The 18,502-nt window shown below is 48.1% G+C and overlaps 1 protein-coding gene and 1 non-coding gene across 14 annotated transcripts in view; both read left to right on the plus strand.

Annotated features, from left to right (window-relative positions):
• Positions 1-18,502, plus strand: part of DOCK9 (dedicator of cytokinesis 9) — a 330,985-nt gene that overhangs the window by 292,622 nt on the left and 19,861 nt on the right. For 8 of the 13 annotated variants that reach the window (XM_075563462.1, XM_075563461.1, XM_075563463.1 and 5 more), the window contains 5 exons: positions 664-741; positions 2,519-2,625; positions 13,396-13,518; positions 15,163-15,276; positions 16,831-16,977. In XM_075563462.1, the coding sequence (XP_075419577.1) occupies positions 664-741; positions 2,519-2,625; positions 13,396-13,518; positions 15,163-15,276; positions 16,831-16,977 (569 nt within the window). The remainder of the gene's footprint in view (positions 1-663; positions 742-2,518; positions 2,626-13,395; positions 13,519-15,162; positions 15,277-16,830; positions 16,978-18,502) is intronic. The other 5 variants (XM_075563465.1, XM_075563468.1, XM_075563469.1 and 2 more) reach the window with 1 other exon arrangement.
• On the plus strand, positions 14,685-14,848 carry LOC142461780 (U1 spliceosomal RNA). The gene has a single exon (XR_012786977.1). It is a non-coding gene; the product is annotated as a U1 spliceosomal RNA (small nuclear RNA).

Genomic DNA, 18,502 nt, shown 5'->3' on the forward strand with positions numbered 1-18,502 from the left:
CAGTGGGCCAGATGCGATTTTTAACCAAGTGACTGCTGTCTAGAGCTGTTTACCCACTGAGTGAGAGCTATAACTGAAGGCCCTAGCAGTCTGCCACCGTCGTGTGCCAGGCCCCTAGCAGGCAGGCAAGGATGAATCCTGCTCCTTTGTGCCTTACCTGTTTATTCCCAGGTGAGCAGACCACCTGGGAATTCTCTCTTGGGGCTCCTTTCTTTGAAATGTCCGTTGTTCTAGTCCATGTCAAAGTCACCACAACCTCAGACCAGGAGTTGGAGCGTGTGTCCTAGTGCCCTGCAGGGCCAAGGACTATATTTAAAAAAGTGAGACCCAGACCAAAAAGTGCAGATTTCTGCTACAGCTGGCTTTCAGGAATGGAATTTTAAAGGTCTGTCACCCTCACCACCATCCAGTTGATGCCACTTCGTAGTGGCCTGGCTTGAGCTGCCCCTGTGAGTATGTGAGACTGTGACTAGTCAGGAAAATAGAAAGCCCAGTGTTTCCCCACAGAGCAGCTGGTGGTTTCAGACCTCAGACCTGGTGGGTCGCAGTCCAACTGGTAACTCCTCCTCCGCCAGGGCACCCACAAGGGAAAGGCGTGAAGGGAGGGCTCTGGCTCAGTTTCCTCGAGCCCTCTCGTCAGGTAACACGTCTCCTCATGTTTAGAAGCAGACATAGCACTCCGCCGAGAGCCGCCCCTCTTCCCCTACAGCCACGGCACCGGCCAGAGGAGGAGCCGGGGAGGTGAGCCTGCGGGTGGCCCCATCCCCTCAGCCACACTGCTCTCCCCCACCACGTGGTGGTGTGGGGTGTTTCTGTTTCACCTTTGCGTGGGCGGACTTGACTTTCCTGGCCTCCTTTCCCCAGGCTCTCCAGGTCCTTGGCAGCCTCTCCTCATGGACAGTGAGAGAAAGGGCACTGCCTCCATGTACTTCAGGGGCGCAACACCTGGGTGACTGGCTCTTACTATTTCACGGATCGCCTCAAGCTCCTAGATTAATGTTTTGCCTTTGGGGAAATTGTTTCCATATAGCGAAATAAAAGCAGGCCTGACCTAGGCAGGACTTCAAACTGGCTGGAACCAGTCAAACCACAACACACCTGAATTTTCAAAATGTGGGGCTTCCAGAACACTAAGCAGAACAGGAACATGAAAGAGTCAAAGCACTGGGGTGGGTGGGTGGGAGACTCTGAAGTTCAGTGGGCTCTTTCAGGAGCCCGATGTGGACACCAGATTATCACCAGCACCATGGAGAGCAACACAGCCAGTGCAGGGCAGTCAGCCTCTTTGAGCCGGGCACCATTGTCTTCTACTCAGTGGGTTAAGACGGAGATTAAGTCTAGTAGGACTTCAACATGTACTTTTCTTGGTCCACCAAATTAGCATCCTAGTTCACCCATATTTCAACATGTGGGTCTATTCCCATATCATTTCATCAGCCATGACTGAACTAGAGGGGTGGTGTGAAGCCCTGCAGTAGAGCAGCAGCAGACGTGATGCTCCATGAATAGGGTAGCCGCCCTTAATTTATAGGCAATAGAAAAATCTCAGACTTAAAGATCTTCTTTTACAAAGCTGATTTCAGAATGTTCTGTGCTCTTGTTCCCCCAAATACACGAAGTCTCGGCTCCAGTGTTGGCTTCTGTTTTGTTTTAAGCAGTCCTCTCAAAATAGAGAGGTAGGACCCTACTGCTAGCCCTCATTCATGTGATAATTTTTGCACGGTGCACATTAGCCAAGTTACCTAAGACTCTGTGCCCTAGTGACTTTGAGATGAATAAATGCTCCACACATACCCCAATTGTTTAAGAAATTTGACACAAAATATTGATCCTATATCCTTTACCACACACCGTTCCCCTGCCCCATTCCTTTCCCTTAGAGAATCAGGGTGCTTTAGTCAGGGGAACCTCCAACCTTTAGATTAGCAGCTAAGGACATCAACCATTTGCCCCACCCGGAATCCTCTTAGCCTCTAGCAGTAGATAGGGGAGCCAAGGACAGTAGCCCCCAAGTCTGTGGGTACAGCTGCTGAGTGATATCGCTATATGTTTGAGAGGTGGCCTCACCAAGGAGGTACGTGTTCTAAGATGCCCCACCCCCACCAGCCAGAGTGAATGAGGTGACCTTGAAGGAAACAGCTATGTTTTTTTAGTCATATTTTTCTCTTTGGTTGGCTTTGGCTTTGTTTTTCTTCTCTGCTCATGGGGCCATCTCACCATATCAAATTACACTTTGTCATGCTACTGTTGATTGGCTGTCATCCTTACCTCTCAGCTTATATGAAGAGTATAGATGTTTTAATAAGGATGGGTTTTAAAGTGGGCATGCTGGGGGAGAGGAAGGTCAGACATAGGGGTGGGCTAGGGAGAGAAACATGCAAGACCCTGGCCTCCCTGTGTGAGCCTGGGCCTGAGCTGTCACCCATTTCAGAACTGGTTACTCTGTTGGACACAGAGGCATCCAGGGCAGGTCCTTGTGGGTCATGACATGGACGGTCTCCTGCCCTCTCGTCCCCAGGCATGTTTAGACAGGGGTGCATCGCCTTCAGGGTCATCACCCCGAACATCGACGAGGAGGCCTCTATGATGGAAGATGTCGGCATGCAGGATGTCCATTTCAATGAGGTGAGTGCCCTCCTGGTCAGCCCGGGGCTCCCGGCAGCTGCCTAATCTGCCGGCCAGCCCAGCAGACCTAGCCTTTTCTCCCTGTAGCTGCTGTCTGTGCACTTAGCTGGCATGAAATTAAATCTCCAAATGAATTGAAATTTGGTTCCGCATGGTAAAGTTTAAGTATTTCTTCTTCTTTTTTTAAAAATCATTTTATTAGGGGCTCATACAGCTCTTATCACAATCCATACAGACAACAATTGTGTAAAGCACATTTGTACATTCATTGCCCTCATTACTCTCAAAACATTTTCTCTCCAATTAAGCCCCTGGCATCAGGTTCTCATTTTTTCCCTCCCTCATGAACCCTTGATAATTTATAAATTATGATTTTGTCATATCTTGACCTGTCCAACGTCTCCCTTCACCCACTTTTCTGTTGTCCGTCCCCCAGGGAGGAGGTCACATGTAGATCCGAGTTTTAAGTATTTCTACACACCAATGAATGAATAGTTTACCTTATCTTCTAGAGGCCAGATGCAAAACTGAAAACCAAGCCCCCTGCAGGGGCATCGACTCGGACTCTGGCAACCTGGGGTGACAGAGTAGAATGGGCTCCACGGGGCTCTGAGCTGTCATCTTTGCAGAAGTAGCTCATGAGGCCTTTCTTCCGGGACCCAATGGACGGGGTGTTCACTACCTGCCATTGAGTTAATAGTCGAGCACACACTGTGCTGCCCATTCCAGAAAGCAGCGAACAGTAAAGCTGCCGCCGTTCCCCCTGTCCAGGAAGCCCTCCTCTTCTCTGGGGGAGAGGGAGGGCTTGAGCAGCCCCGGCTACTTCTAAGGAGCACTGGTGGAATAGTGGTCCGGGTTAGGCTGCTGTTGGAAACTGCCAAAGACGGGCTTTCTGCTGCCATGCAGAGTGACAGTCTCAGAAACCCACAGGGGCAGTCCACCCCATGGGGTGGCAGGGAGTCGGCATCAGCTCGAAGGCAGTGAGTTTGTCTGGTTTGAGTGGTTCTAATAAATGGACACTATATTGACTGGACAGTTTCTTGCGCTTTCTAGCCATTCATTTCTCTAGTCGGGCATTTGGCTGCTTTGTGAATCTGATTTTAGACTAGTGTCTCCAACCCTAGACTTCGCTCTTAGTCAACCACTCAAAGCAGGAGAAGCCTGATGGGTCCCCAAGTCCTTTTCATCAGGTCTTGGAAAAGGTTGGCAGTTCGAATCCCTCCAGAGACTCCTCAGAAGACAAGCATGTAGACTAGCTTCTCTGAGGTCACAGCCGGGAAAGCGTTGCTAGAGAAGTTCTCCGCACACTTGAGGTCACCATGAATATGCTCAATGCCAAGTAATTTTTCTTTTCCAACTGAATAACCCAGAGTAACAAGTGAGGCTCCTGAAACGTTCAGGTGGAAGGGCTGGTGCCGGATGCTTGGGGAGCAGCTTTCTTGGCAGAGCTGCCCTGCAGGCATGGTGGTTACAGGCTGGATTGCGATCCCTAAGGTCCGAAGTTCAAACCCACCAACTGCTCCACGGGAGACAGGCGGGGTTTGCCACTCCCATAAAGAGTTAGTCTCAGAAACCCACAGGGACAGTTCCACCTGGCCATACTGGGGCTCTTATGAGTCAGCATTGACTCGATGGCAGCGAGGTGGGGGATTCCTGCCAGGATCCACAGGGCTGCACCCAGTCAAAGCAGCGCATGGCAGGCCAGCATCTGGGAGCGGGAGCACAGATTTGGTTGCTATGCCGTGCGTAGCAGCCCTTGTTTACGACAGCGATTACGGAACTGGTTGATTGGAAGCCCTGTGTTTTTCTAAAGTATGGCAGCTCTCACTGAGGTCACAAGCTCCTGAACTCCTTGCTTCTCCCCAGAGGAGTTTGGACTGAGAAGGGGCAGGACTGCACGCCTCCTCAAAGGGCCACCCTTGCCCCCAACTGCCAAGTCAGCTTCCTCCGTGTAGCTCTTACTTGGAAAGAGATAAGGGAAGAAAGAATGCCAACAACGACAATAGCATTTCACGGAAGTGCCACCTGTGTTGTGACTATCCAATTCATAGGAAAACACCTAGCTGCTTCCTTAACATGATGTGAACTTGCCCTCCCTTTGAAAGGACCGCAGGGGCTTGGCGACACTGCCTGCCGGATAAGTATTAAGACTGTGAGTGGCACGTTCAGAGAGTCAAGCCCACCAGCCACTGCCTGGGGAAAAGTTGAGACCATCCTATAGCAGGGTCTCTGTGAGCCAGAACAGACTGTGACAGTGGGTTTCAAAGCACCGAGCAGACCTCTTCTTGCAACAAATTCTTCAGCACAATCCCCTCCACCTGTTGCCCGTGAAGCTCTTTAACTCCCAGGCTCCCAAACGTGGGGGAATCACTGGACTCGCCGGGGGATCTGGGGAACCTACAAATCCCTGGGCTCCATTTTAAACCTAATGAATCAGAATCTCAGCGATATGTAAATTCACCAGATCCGAAGGTGATTTCAATAATCCCCCCACCCCCACATACACACCCAAGTTTGGGAGCCTCGGCTCTCGTTTGAGGTGAAATAAGAACCAATGTCCCTGTCTGACATGCCTGCAAACTCAACGACACACTGGGAACGATCTTGTTCATACCCCGGGACAGCCTGTGGACAGCGTTCCATGAGCTCTCGGGCAGGGATCATAAAGTGAAGCCTGCCTCTGCGCGTCTGATTGGGAGACTGAAATAGCCACTCTAGCCTCGTGACTTTTGCCAGGGCAATCGAGTTTGGAAAAGGTTGAGAAAAGTTCTGACTGGCAAGGGTCATTTTATCCGAACATGGATCTGCCACCCTGTGGTGGCAGCACAAAGCTGGTGAATCTTTAACAGGGTCCATAGTCCATGACGATGTGCAGCGATCGAGCTGTGACCGCGGAGGGGCTGGACACTCTGGCCCAGCCTTGCACGCCATGGTGGCTTAAGGAGCAGAGCAAAGGGTGGCAGGAGTTCTGGACCGAGGGCAGCTAGGTGGCCACATGGCTGCTGCTTTGGTTGCCCGGAGTTTTTTGTAAGAACAAGAGTGCTTCGCAACAAGCGATGAAAGTCTCCACCAGAGGAAGGGATTTTAGAAGTTGCTGAGAAGATAAGGGTCGCATGAGCTTAATTAAAACCATTGCCTTTTAATGAGGCACTGCTAGGGAGCATGAAGTGCCTTTCATGCTCTCTCAAGTGAGGCTAGGGCAGGGATCCTCAAACTACAGCCTGCGGGCCACAGGCGGCCCACCGGGTGTTTCTCTCCCTTTTGGTTTTTTACTTCAAAATAAGATCTGTGCGGTATGCATAGGGATTTGTTCATAATTTTGTTTTTTAACTATAGGGTCTGAGGGACAGTGAACTGGCCCCCTGTTTTTAAAAGTTTGAGGACCCTTGGTCTAAGGATTTCTATTTTAAAGAACAAAAACACTTGTAATAACAGGCCTCAGATGAGTTTTTATTGGGGGAATTTCCCCATCTTCCAACTCCCATCTAAAGAGCCATCTCCCTCTCAGCTGCGTTCGATTAGACAAGGAGGAACATCTTGTTCCTACTGACATTGTTGTTCTGAGTCTGAGCCCATGCTGATTAAATTCTGAGTCCATTGTGGGGGACAAATTCCACACAGGCCATGCAACCTTGCGATCCCACCCTCGCTATCTGTGTCCATCGGGGCCCTGGGAGGACGTAGATGGTATGGAAAAGTGTGGTCAGCATTTGGGGATGCCAACCAGGAACATGGCAGTCCCCACGAGTTAGCACCCCTAAACCTGAAGGGACCGTGGAGAACGTCTCTGTAGGGGAGGCCACTGACAGGACCTGTGGACATCAGAAAAGGACTCATGTCACAAGGGAGACACCAAGTGAATAGCTGCCCTTGCTCTCCTGCTGCCCAGGCCTCCCCTCCACCAACCTCAGCCAGGAGCCAGAGGGTCGGGGGTAGCCCCGCCGCAGTCAGGTGTGACAGCCTTGTAGAGCGCAGAGCCCATTTGGGGAACAGGATGGAGAGGGAATCTGCCCATGAGACAGAGAGTCCCAAGCAGTCGAGCAACTGTTGTTGTACTAGGCTATCAGGGCTACGGAGTCACCCTGGAGTACAGTGTAGTCACCAAATGTTGATTATACAAAAATAAACCAGGGAAATCGCTGGCTTTTGTAAGCCAAGTGTTTCCATTCAAAGAAATAGTTGCCAGTAACAAACAATATGTTTACGCGGACCATCTCGCGAGAGAATGCGGTCAGCAGAGCCCAGGCAGTGACTCAGAACTGACGCCCCGGAGTCGACTCCTGTCCGTCAGAGTAGAGCTGCCCCATAGCATTCCCAAGGTTGTGACTCTGCACGAAAGTGGCCCCCCGCACCTTTCCCCTGTGAAGGGGCTGGTGGGTTGAGCCACCCACCTTGTGGCTAGCTGCCCATGCCGCCACACAGTGCCACCGGGGCTCCGTCTTCAGAGGTTACTGTCTCTGTTTCATCCAAGCCTTACCGAGTCTTTTCCTCGACTGAAAGTGTTCTTGGAACCATAAAGGTTACATGGCACATGCTCACTATTTTAATGATTATCGAAAACAATCAGTACAGTGGGAAGTGATAAGCTAGCCAGTGGCATTGATTCCTCTACCATACCTCGTAACAGGACATAACACCTCCCCTCGTTTTCCAGATACGGACTGAGTTAGGTGCTGAGCTTGGAGCTGGAGATGTAAGGGTGTTCTCCAATAAACTGCTGCTTCTCTGGCTTTCTTCCTGTGCAGGAGGTGCGCCTAAAACCTTACAATCTGAACTGAGTTCCTTGTGGTCTGCAAACTTCAATATTGACATCTATGGTGGTTTGTTCTACAAACTAGCTGTGTGCTAACTTGGGCACAAATATAGAGCCCCATACTTCCACCTACCTGCCCCTACCATTCACCCCCAGCCCCAGCTTCACTGAGTAGGGGAAGCCCAAGAACTTGTGTTTAATCTGCATCCCAACTGGTCATTCTGGTGCAGGTGGCCCTCAAATGTAACCTGAGAAACACTGAGAGCGGGAACACGGAATCACACCATGAGAGCATGCTGTCGCCCAAGCCAGCTCACAACGTCATGGTTATTCCCAGATGTTCAGCCATGGCTAACGATGCCTAGCTTCCGAAGGAAGACTGATTAGCCAATGCTGAGAAAGAAGATTGCATTTCACCGGGAATTGTAAGAGCATCCTCTAACAGTACAGGCACGTACGAGCCTGCTCATGCACACACCCACAACCTCAGCATCCGAGCGCTATTCTGTGGACAGACGCCCAGGGCACATGGCCGCCCTGCAGAAGTGTTTGAAAACGGACATGGCAAATTCCATCTGAAGCCAGTTCCTCTGTGGCTTCTGAGCCTAAGGTCTTTTGGAGACAAATCTAATAGATGTACTATCTGAAGAGCCCCAGGGCACTGTGCTTGCTCTTTGGGCTTGCAGTCTGCATGGTTAGCAGTTCAAAACCACCAGCTATTCCACAGGAGAAAGACAGGGCTTTCTGCTCCCATCACGAGTTAGAGCCTGGGTAACAAACCCACAGGGGCAGCTCTACCCTATCCTCTAGGGCAGGGGTGTCAAGCTGGTGGCCCCCAGGCCGAATGCGGCCCCTGAGGTAATTTTTTTGTGGCCCACGATGCTCTGAAATAAAATGAAAATAGAAAAAAATGTTATGAAGAAAATAGCACTTAGGGGAGATCAGAGCAATACTGTACACACAATTCCCTCGTTACACTTTATTTCAGAGCATCATGAGCCACAAAAAATTACCTCAGCGGGCCTGTGGCCCACGGGCCACCAGTTTGATACCCCTGCTCTAAGGTCACTATAAATTGGAATTGACTCGATGGCAGTGAGTTTGGTTTATTTGTGTTAGGGTCTCGACCAGCGAGACCCTCACATGGTGACCCGGAGGGGCAACGAACCTGGATGGGAAAAAGAAAGAGAGACATGGGGCAAGACAAGTGCTGATCAAGCCCGTTTATTTTGCCAAAACTCTGGGTATATATTTACAACAGAGAAGGAAGTGGGAGGCACATATTCCAATGAAGCACACTGTGTAACAACCGCACACTGTACAACTACCAATCAGCCACGTGTTCCCAATAAGGTACAAAGGGTGTGCAACAGTACTCAAAGACATCGTGGTGACGTACGGGTGAACTTATCACTATGTTCCTAATATGGTATATCTGCAGTTGAAGAGGTGCTCAGTACTTTGACTAATGGCAACAAGGTCAGTTATCGGAACTGCCCATGCTACAGTAGCTTGGAATGTGGGGACGAAGTTGGGCAGGAAACAAAGCCTTGCTGTTAGAAAGCGGCCAAGTTTCTGCTACGTGACTGAGGCCAGGGTCTTAATGGCTATCGGCTCCCAGCATATTTGTACTTTCCAATTCCATGGAGTGAACTGAGGGGTTAGCTGTGTAAACCAGCTTTGATGTGCATCCTTTTGGTGGGTTGGCCATTAAAGGGGGCGGGGACAAACAACAAAAACACCTTGGTGTTTGCCCTCCAGTTTTCTGTAACATAGAAGCTCAAGGTCATCACTAGTGGACCCTGGTCTGGTTTTCTGGTACAGTGAATGCTAAGAATCAGAATGATTAACAAGTATAAAAACTGAGAGATGTTCGTCCTCAGAAACCAGAGTGCCCAGGCTCAAGAGGTGGTATTAGAACCGTGTCTAAGGTCTTTGGCTCTGGCTAGCCTGGTTACTGCACACATCAGTCTTTAGTGTTCTCGTTGAATGGCACCCCCAATAAAAGTCAGAGACACTCGGCATATCTTTTTATAAACATAGTTACAGAGTTCAGTTACACACGTGACAGTTTTATGATTGTACATTATGAACGTGACATTGGAGTTAAATGGTCTTGCTTTAAAGACTTTTTTTAAAGCCAATTAAACAAGGGTTTTTCCCTTGGTAAATTGATTTGTTACTGTTTTAAAATGTTTATTTTCTTTGGGTCTGTCACCATAGGCACTAGGCCTGCATTGAGTAAGTCAGAGGGCTTGTCCCTCTTTGATAAAATGGTAGAGAATACAAACATGTGAAAAAAATACACATGTAACTATAAAGTTTCACTAAATAATAGCACATTGAATCTAGCAATAAATACAAAGGATAAAAGATTAGGACCAAGTGGGGTTTGTCTTGAGAATGCTCAGGTGGTTCTATAGTAGCAAGCCAAGCGGTTTATCCGAAAGAATGGATAACAGAAAGTCTTATCATCCAACAGCTGTGGAGCATTTTGGCAAAATTCAGCATCCATTCATTTTAAAAGAAATCTTTAAGAAAAAGAAATCTCTGCAAAGCACAAATAGAGAGGAACTTCCTCAACCTGAAAAACATATCTACCAAAAAATGCCTTACAGCTCAAATCATATTTAGTGATAAAAGACTGAATATTTTCACAATAAAATCACAAGACAAGAAAATCTGCTTTCACCACTGCTACTCAGCGTGGTCCTGGGGATTCTGACTAGTATCCTTAGGCCAGAAAAAGAAGTCAAAGTGTCTCTGCACCTAAGACATCATGATCTGCATAGAAATTCTAATAAACATACCCACGAAGCTACTGAAATGAACAAGTGAGTTCAACAGGTTTTAGGATATAAGATCAATATTCAAAAATCAATCGTTTTTCATATTTAAGAGATTCTTGTACCATGCCATCACTCTATTGTTCGCCTGTAGAAGCCCTAGGAATTAGTGTGGTGGGTAGGAGCGCTGGTGGCACAGTGGTTAGGCACTGCGCTGGTAACTGCAAGGGCAGCAGTTCAAAGCCACCAGCAGAAAGAGGGGGCTTTCTACTCCCGTTGAGAGTCACAGCCTCAGAACCCCAACAGGTGCATGATGAGTCAGCATCAACTTGACGGCAGTGAGTGAGTGAATATGACGGATGACTTTGGTCATCCTCAAACAAAACTTTCTTAAAGACAAAGTGGAAACTTTAAAACTACTATTTACAGTCGTATAAAAATATGCGATATTTATGTATAAACTTTTATAAATCTATGTCCTAAAAAACTGATGAAAGAAAGTAAAGCAGTTGTCTATAAATGGATCGAGATACTTAATATTGTTAACAGGTCAATTCTTCCTTCATTGATTTGTAGACAGAGCACTCCCAGTGGAAATTTCACCTAGGATTTTTGTAGAAATTAACAAACTGATTCTAAAAATTCACATTAAAAACAGCAACAACGGGAGCAGAAGAGGCAAAACAACTCAGCGAGCTCACCTGCAGTATTTATTCTACAGTCGTCTGGCTCCTCTCTCTACCCGGAGGAGGCACTTGGCAATGTTTGGAAATATTTTGGATTATCATTACCTGGAGGAAACAGGGGTTGTTCCTGGCATCTAATGTCTAGAAGCCAGAGATACTGTTCTACAATATACAGTGGACAGGACGACCGCACAGAACAAAGAATTGCCCTGCCCCGGACATCAATCGCCACTGTAGAAAACCCATTAAATAGAGCGACAGGGATCCTCAGGACAGTGTGGTCCTGGTGTTTTAACAGGCAACCAGATCAATGGAACAGACTAGAAAGGCCATCAATAAACCCACACACACACTGCCGTCCGATATTATGATAGAGGTTCACAGCAACGGAGTGAAGAGCGTCTTTGTCAGATGGTGCTGCAACAATGACACATCCACATGGAAAGAGCTAACACCTAGACCCCATTCTTCACACCAGACTCGGAAGAAACTAAAGATGGAGTGTGGACTACACGTAAGACCAAAGATCCCTAGAAGAAAACACCGGAGAAAATCCTTGTAAAGTTGGGTAGGATAAAGATGAGCTAGCTATAATACAGCAGGGCTTTGAAAGATCTGTGAGGGGAAAATCCATTCTTTTTTAAAAAAAAATCTTTTCATTCAATTTTTCCATACTTTTCTGAAGCCTCCTCCTACATAAAATTCAACCCCTGAAGTAAAGATTAATAAATTAGACTTCATCAAAATTTAAAACTCCCAAAGTCACCATTCAAATCCACAGACCATCTTCGGATTGGGAGAAAAAAACTGTGAAGCATATGAATGATATGGAAATGTTATCTAACATATGGAAAGAAACACCGAAGACCCGATATGACAACCCCAAAAAGAAATGACCAAACATGTTGACCAGATGCTTGACTACAGAGAAGGAGTGACAAGCACATGGAAGTGTACTAAACACCGCTGGTGAACCCCTCACGGGGCTTCAGCACTACGCTGACTGTGGAGTCCACTGGGACGTTCCACACAGAAGGACGCCAACTGTGGCGAGTCCAGCGGCCAAAGCGTTGTCGCTGATGGTCATTCTGTCTGTCTGAGTCAGGTGGGTGGGAGGATGTTGGTTCTAACTCAGAACCCCGTGTCCAGTTCCGCACCACCGCCCAGTCCTGCGCCAGCCTCACAATTGTTTGAGCCCGTCACAGGAGCCACTGTGTCCACCCGTCTTGTCGAAGATCTTCCTCTTTTCCATCAAAGCTGTGTACTGCTAACAGCAGTGGTTCTCAATCTTCCTAATGCCACGACCTTTTTAGTTCCTCATGTGGTGGTGACCCCCCCAGACATAAAATTATTGCCATTGCTACTTCATCACTGTAATTTTGTTACTGTTGTGAATCGGGCAACCCCTGTGAAAGGGTCCTTTGACCCTCCCCCCCAAAACGGGTCGTGACCCACAAGTTGAGAACCGCTGACTTAGGGTGTCTGGTACTAGCATGTGCCCCCACCCTTCAAAGCTGAGGTCTAAATGCCACCCTCGTTGGCCACTGTAGGTCTTAGCCCACCCATGATGAAGCCATGACTGTGGCCCAGAAATAGGATTCTGCTGGTTAACTTGAATCTGAGTCACATTTCTTGCCCGTGAGCCCTGGGTAGCTTGAGTTCCCCACACAGCTTAAAGGTTTTATGTTGGCTGGCAAGGTGGCCACTAAATGAGAGTGGGGGCATTTTCTAGGGAAGGGGGAGAGCCTGCCGGTGAGGCAGGCACACTGCCCGGTCCTAAACTCAATTACTGCTCATCGGTCACTTGAGGGAGAAGCCATATGCTTAGTAACCGTATCTTAGCATTGCTATTTTTCCTTTCCCCCACCCTAACCCCCTAAATTACCTTTATTAATTGAGCGCCTGTGTGAAGCTATAAATGGGTTTGTGTGTGTGTGTGTGTGTGTGTGTCTGTTTTTGTGCAAGACATGTATTCATTGCGCTAGGGCCCTTTTGCATTTTTACTCATAAACCTGATTGGAAAATGGCTCATTAGAAAAGAACATCATGTGTACACTGGTCCAGATAGGAACTGGAAACACAGGGAATCCAGGATGGATGATCCCTTCAGGACCAGTGGTGAGAGTGGCCATACCAGGAGGGTGGAGGGAAGGTGAGGGAGAAAGGGGGAACCGATTGCAAGGATCTACATATAACCTCCTCCCTGGAGGATGGACAGCAGAGAGGTGGGTGAAGGGAGACGTCAGATGGTGTAAGATATGACAAAATAATTGATAAATTATCAAGGGTTCATGAGGGAGGGGGGAAATGAGCTGATATCGAGAGCTCAAGTTGAAAGCAAATGTTTTGAGAATGATGAGGGCAACAAATGTACAAATGTGCTTGACACGGTGGATGGATGTGTGATTGTGTAAGAGTTGTACGAGCCCCCAGTAAGATGATTTAAAAACACAACCACATCGGGATGAACTGTTGCAGTGTGGGAGTTTGGCATTCATGCTCCCCACCCTCCTAACGCTCCCCGCCGCTGGGCCCCGCCCCACAGGACGTGCTGATGGAGCTCCTGGAGCAGTGTGCCGACGGACTCTGGAAGGCCGAGCGCTACGAGCTGATTGCCGACATCTACAAACTCATCATCCCCATTTACGAGAAGCGGAGGGATTTTGAGGTATTCGAGGGCTTTATTTGTCTGCCCCCCCCCCCGCGCCTTGAGAGGGTGGTGGAGTGACGCGTGTTTCCTAATATATGCAAAGACAATAAGCCAACCATGGCCCAGTGGTAAAGAGGTGCTCTTGTCCCTCCGTGTCCTGCTGGAGATGGTCACTAGTCTCCCTCAGAGTCACTGAACTTGATCTTGCTCTGTCTTCTCTCTCACGTGCCCTTACCACCGCCACCACCACCAGTACACAGGTAAACCACAAGGACTATACTGCCTGGCTGTGGAAACATGTTCAGGGGCAGAGCTTTGTAGTCAAGTGTCCATTTCCTCAGATCTCCCCCATGCCACACTTGCCTAGGAAAACAGTGGTCTCATCCATGCCCCCTGGCCTGGCAGGGTAGCCCGGCACAACTTGGAATGCCCAATGGGTACTGTCATAAAGACAGTCCCAAAATATCAGCATCAGGCCTTTCCATCTCTGACACGTGGTGCTAACTTAAAGCAAAATGTGTTTATCATCAGGTGGAAAAAACCTTAGCTCCTACGATCCGGGCTCAGTGGGTCCCCACGCAGGCTGGACCTTTGAATAGGAAATAGTACCATTCCAGAGCACCACTGCAGCTCGTCCACCATCACTCACTGCGGCATATGGCCAGCAGTCAGAAGGCGGAAACAGCGTCCGTGAACCCATGAAGGCATGCATGTGGTGCATACACTCCTCAGCCATCAAGTCAGTGCTGACTCGTGGTGCCCCAAAGGGCAGGGTAGAGCCCCCTGTCTGTTTGGGCTCTTGGAGATGCAACTCCACTCTCCTGGGGAGTACCTGATGGATTCCAGCCCAGCGCATAACCACTACACCCCTTATCCAAAAAATCTGCACTGGGCAAGACTGTGGCAACCAAAGTGCATTAGTGATCCCCGGGGGCAGCAGGAGAGAGACCGGGGGCTCGCTGCTCTGGGCACAGTCAGTCTTTGATGGAGTCTCGGGGACGGGCAGTGGTGATGGTTGAGCAACAGGAAGAACATAATTAATGGCTCTGAATTACACAATTCAGTGAGTGTGAAAACCTGTTGAAAGGGCAAGTGTTTCATTACATAGATGTATTTGCCATCTGTGGGGTTGGAGGTGGGGAGGATAAATCATTGCAGGTTATGCAGTCAAAAATATATTGATGATACTTACCTGGCAGGGGAGATACCATGATCACGAAGGTGGTTTTCCCAGGGCGAGGCTTATCCATTGCACTCCAGATGTACTGACCCCTGCGATTTCCCCAAATGAGGGAAACTCGACTGCCTAATTTGTGGTAGTGGGGGACTGCGTTCACGCTCTCCAATATGTGTGTGTGTGTGTGTGTGTGTGTGTGTGTGTGTGTGTGTTTTACTCGTGGCATTTCTGTCACATTGAAAGGAGCCTTGGTCGCCTAATATGTTACATGTTGAAACACAAGGTCAGCAGTTTGAAACCACCAGCCATTCTGCACGAGAAAGAGAGACTTTCTACTCCCACAAAGATTTAGTCTCCGGAAGCCACAGGCACTTCTGCCCTGTCCGGTAGGGTGCTAGAGTTTGGTGTTGTCACGGGGCCGTTGTTTGAGAATGGATGGCACCCTGTGGCGAGCAGGAAGACGTGGGCTTTGTTCTGCTTTGCAGAGGCTGACCCATCTGTACGACACACTGCACCGTGCCTACAGCAAGGTGACTGAGGTCATGCACTCGGGCCGCAGACTCCTGGGCACCTACTTCCGAGTGGCCTTCTTTGGGCAGGTAAGCAGACCTCCTGGAGGCGGTCAGAGCCCCCTGCCTCCCTTATCCAGTTAGATTTGGTAAATGTTTTGGTTGTAATGCCTGTAAATGCTAATCCGATGATTGTGTTATACTTAGAATGATTCCTGCTTTTCTCAGTAAACTTTTCTGCTTCTTTTTTCTTTTCTTCCTTCCTGTCTTGTCTTTATTACTTTCTTAAGGCTGCGGTAAGTCTCCCTCCATAAAACATCCTTAGCAGCATCTTTGGTCTCTCGATGTAGTTTGTAAGTTTCCTTTTCAGATCTGTATGCATATTCTGTCCTGCCATTACAAACCCCAAGACAAACAAATAACATTTTATTCCATTTACAGAGAAAACAATCACCCGCTTCCTTATACATCTGTACTGCATGCTTTAAACCAAGATTAAGACATTCTGGTTTCCTTGGTGCCTGTACTTCTGTTACCTTTTCAGAATATAACGTCCCTGTCAGCCCATTTATCCTTGTAATATGCCCACATGAAAGGGTTCATTTTAATTTAACTTGATGTTAACCTTCAAATAGCTAACATTATTAAATGGTAGCAATTATGATCCATTTGTGGTTTTCTGTGAGTACTGTATAACTTCAATTTATTCTGTTATTGTCTCTTATAACTTTATAGCAATACCAGTTTACAGACAGTGAAACAGATGTGGAGGTAATTACAGTAAATGCTTTAAAAAGCCAGTAATGTAGTGAAATTACTGCATCTAAACTCCTAGTTTGATGTGGGTGTTTTTTATTGTTTTTTTCATGTTAGCTTGTCTTTTTCCTTTTTTAATATCCTCTCTGGTTTTTTGCACCATTTTTCTCTCTTTTTAATTTAGGTGAGAGTTTTTTGTTTTTTATGATTTATTCCAAATATTAACCCTGGCCTGGACTTTTAAATGTTCAACCTTTTTCACTTCCCATGTCACGCTAAGCCTTGTTGCATTCCAACAAGGTTGGTGCTAAAGCAAGTGGTGACTGGTGATACTGAAAATACTTGGCTGATCTTGTGCTCCATCCAGACCTTTTACTACTTTTCTAATAAGTCAGGCAAATCAGGAGTTGGCGTAGCTTCTGCTGCACGCTCTCCAGACTAGTCACTTCTGTCTGTCTAAACACTCCTGTGTCCGTGGGAGCAGTCAGGAGAAGAGTGGGGGCCATTTCTGAGACCCCTCCTGTAGGCAACTCTGGCTTGTGTTGGAGGGTTCTCCTTCTTGGGAATGTGAAACAGGTTGAATCCCATACTTGGACTTGACCGAGAGAACACAGCCTTGGCTCTCAAGTGTGCCGTCTCACTCCACACTTAATGGCAGTGTTGTGGAATCTGTATGACAATTTGTGTTCTTCATCATTGCGCCCACACGTCACCTTATTATCATTTTCTTTCCCATCAGGAAAGCCTGCGAATGTAGGACTTTATTTTAGAGTCATCCTGCTTTGTGTGTTCGTTTGTTGGTGTGACCTCTTAACCAAAGGACCCTCCCTGGGTGGACAGCAGCGGGCTTCTGTGTGAGCACAGCTCTCATTGTGCTTTGTGTCACAGGGATTCTTTGAAGATGAAGATGGGAAGGAGTATATTTACAAAGAACCCAAACTCACGCCTCTATCAGAAATTTCCCAAAGACTCCTTAAACTCTACTCGGATAAATTCGGTTCTGAAAATGTCAAAATGATACAGGATTCTGGCAAGGTATGATCATGTTTGGATAAGTGCCATAGCAATGCCATAATTTGTTATTGATTATGTGTGATTGGTCCTGTACTATCCACTCATGTGCATCCAAAGCAAAACAAAAATCCCTACAAACTCACGATCATCAAGTCAGTTCTGACTCACTGTGACCCTGTGGGACAGGACAGAAAGGCTTCTGTGGGTCTGCCAACCTGTAAATCTTTACGGACGTGATTGTTGTTGCTAGGTGCTATCAGGTCAGTTCCAACCCAGAGCGACCCTGTGCGTGACAGAACGAAACCCTGCTCGGTCCTGCGCCATCCTCACAACTGTTCCTATATGTGAGCCCATTGCTGCAGCCACTGTGTCAGTCCATCTTCTGGAGGGCCTGCCTCTTCTCTGCTGCCCCTCCACTTTGCCAAGCATGATGTCCTTCTCGAGGGCCTGATCGCTCCTGACACCGTGTCCCAAGCACTTATGACGTCGTTTCACCGTCCTGGCCTCTGAGGAGCCATCTGGCGGTGCTTCTTCCGAGACAGATGGGTTTTAAAAGCCATGCTTCCTTTGGTTTCAGCAGAATGGAGTTCGCACTTAGTCCAGGTCTCTTCCTGATTGCAATAACATTTGAGTAAATTCATCCTTACCTGGCTAAGGAGGTTGGTAGTGTATACGTTAAAGCATTCAACTACTAACCAAAAAGGCAGTAGTTTCAACCCACCAACTTCTCCCCTGGAGACAGTGAGCTGTCTTCTTCAGTAGAGATTTACCGTCTTATAAACTCTGTGGGGGCAGTTCTCTTCCGTCCTCCAGGATTGCGGTGAGTTGGAATCGACTCGACATTCATGGGTTTTGATCTCTTTGATGTTGTCTAATATAATTTTCTTGGACAGTGGTCTGACTCATGGTACTTCCCCACACCCCCACCCCACAGTCATGCTCTGTATGACTGGTTGTTTGTGAGATGCTTCTACAGAAGAACAGATGGCCAGGCAGAGAGACAGACAAAGGAAGGAACCAGCCAGCACATTGGTGGGAGGGAGATGGATTTTATGCTTTGTGAGGCTCCCTTCTCCATATCATGTTCTCAGCCTGCACACCGGCCCTGGCCATCCACATGGCCTCCTGTCTTCAGCAGCTCCTCAGGAAGCTGTGTGTCTCATGACCACTTGAAACACCGGCATAGAGAGAGCGCCTTTTCCCTGCCTTGAAAATGCTCCTCGGAGTCAGCCTTTCCTGGTGCTGCGCATCCTGCCTTTCCCCAGCACTCAGATTGAGAGCGATCCCTCATCACTCCCTTTCTTTCCTCGGCCTGCCTGTGGGGTTCTCATGAGCGCACGTAGTTTCCTGGGGGCTCTGCTTTTTCTCCAGAGAAGACATTATGCACAGAGCGCTAGGGAGGGACAAAGAAAGGGGCAGGTATCTGACTGGTGCGTTCCAGATGCAGGCAAGAAGGGGCTGGTGGTCCCACGTGAAGCCTGCAGCATCTCAGCCCAAGTAATTGTCCTGTGTCTGCTTCATCCCCGCTCATTGATTTCTGTGCAGA

Source organism: Tenrec ecaudatus, chromosome 11, assembly GCF_050624435.1.
Source record: "Tenrec ecaudatus isolate mTenEca1 chromosome 11, mTenEca1.hap1, whole genome shotgun sequence".
In the NCBI taxonomy this organism is placed as follows: domain Eukaryota; kingdom Metazoa; phylum Chordata; class Mammalia; order Afrosoricida; family Tenrecidae; genus Tenrec; species Tenrec ecaudatus.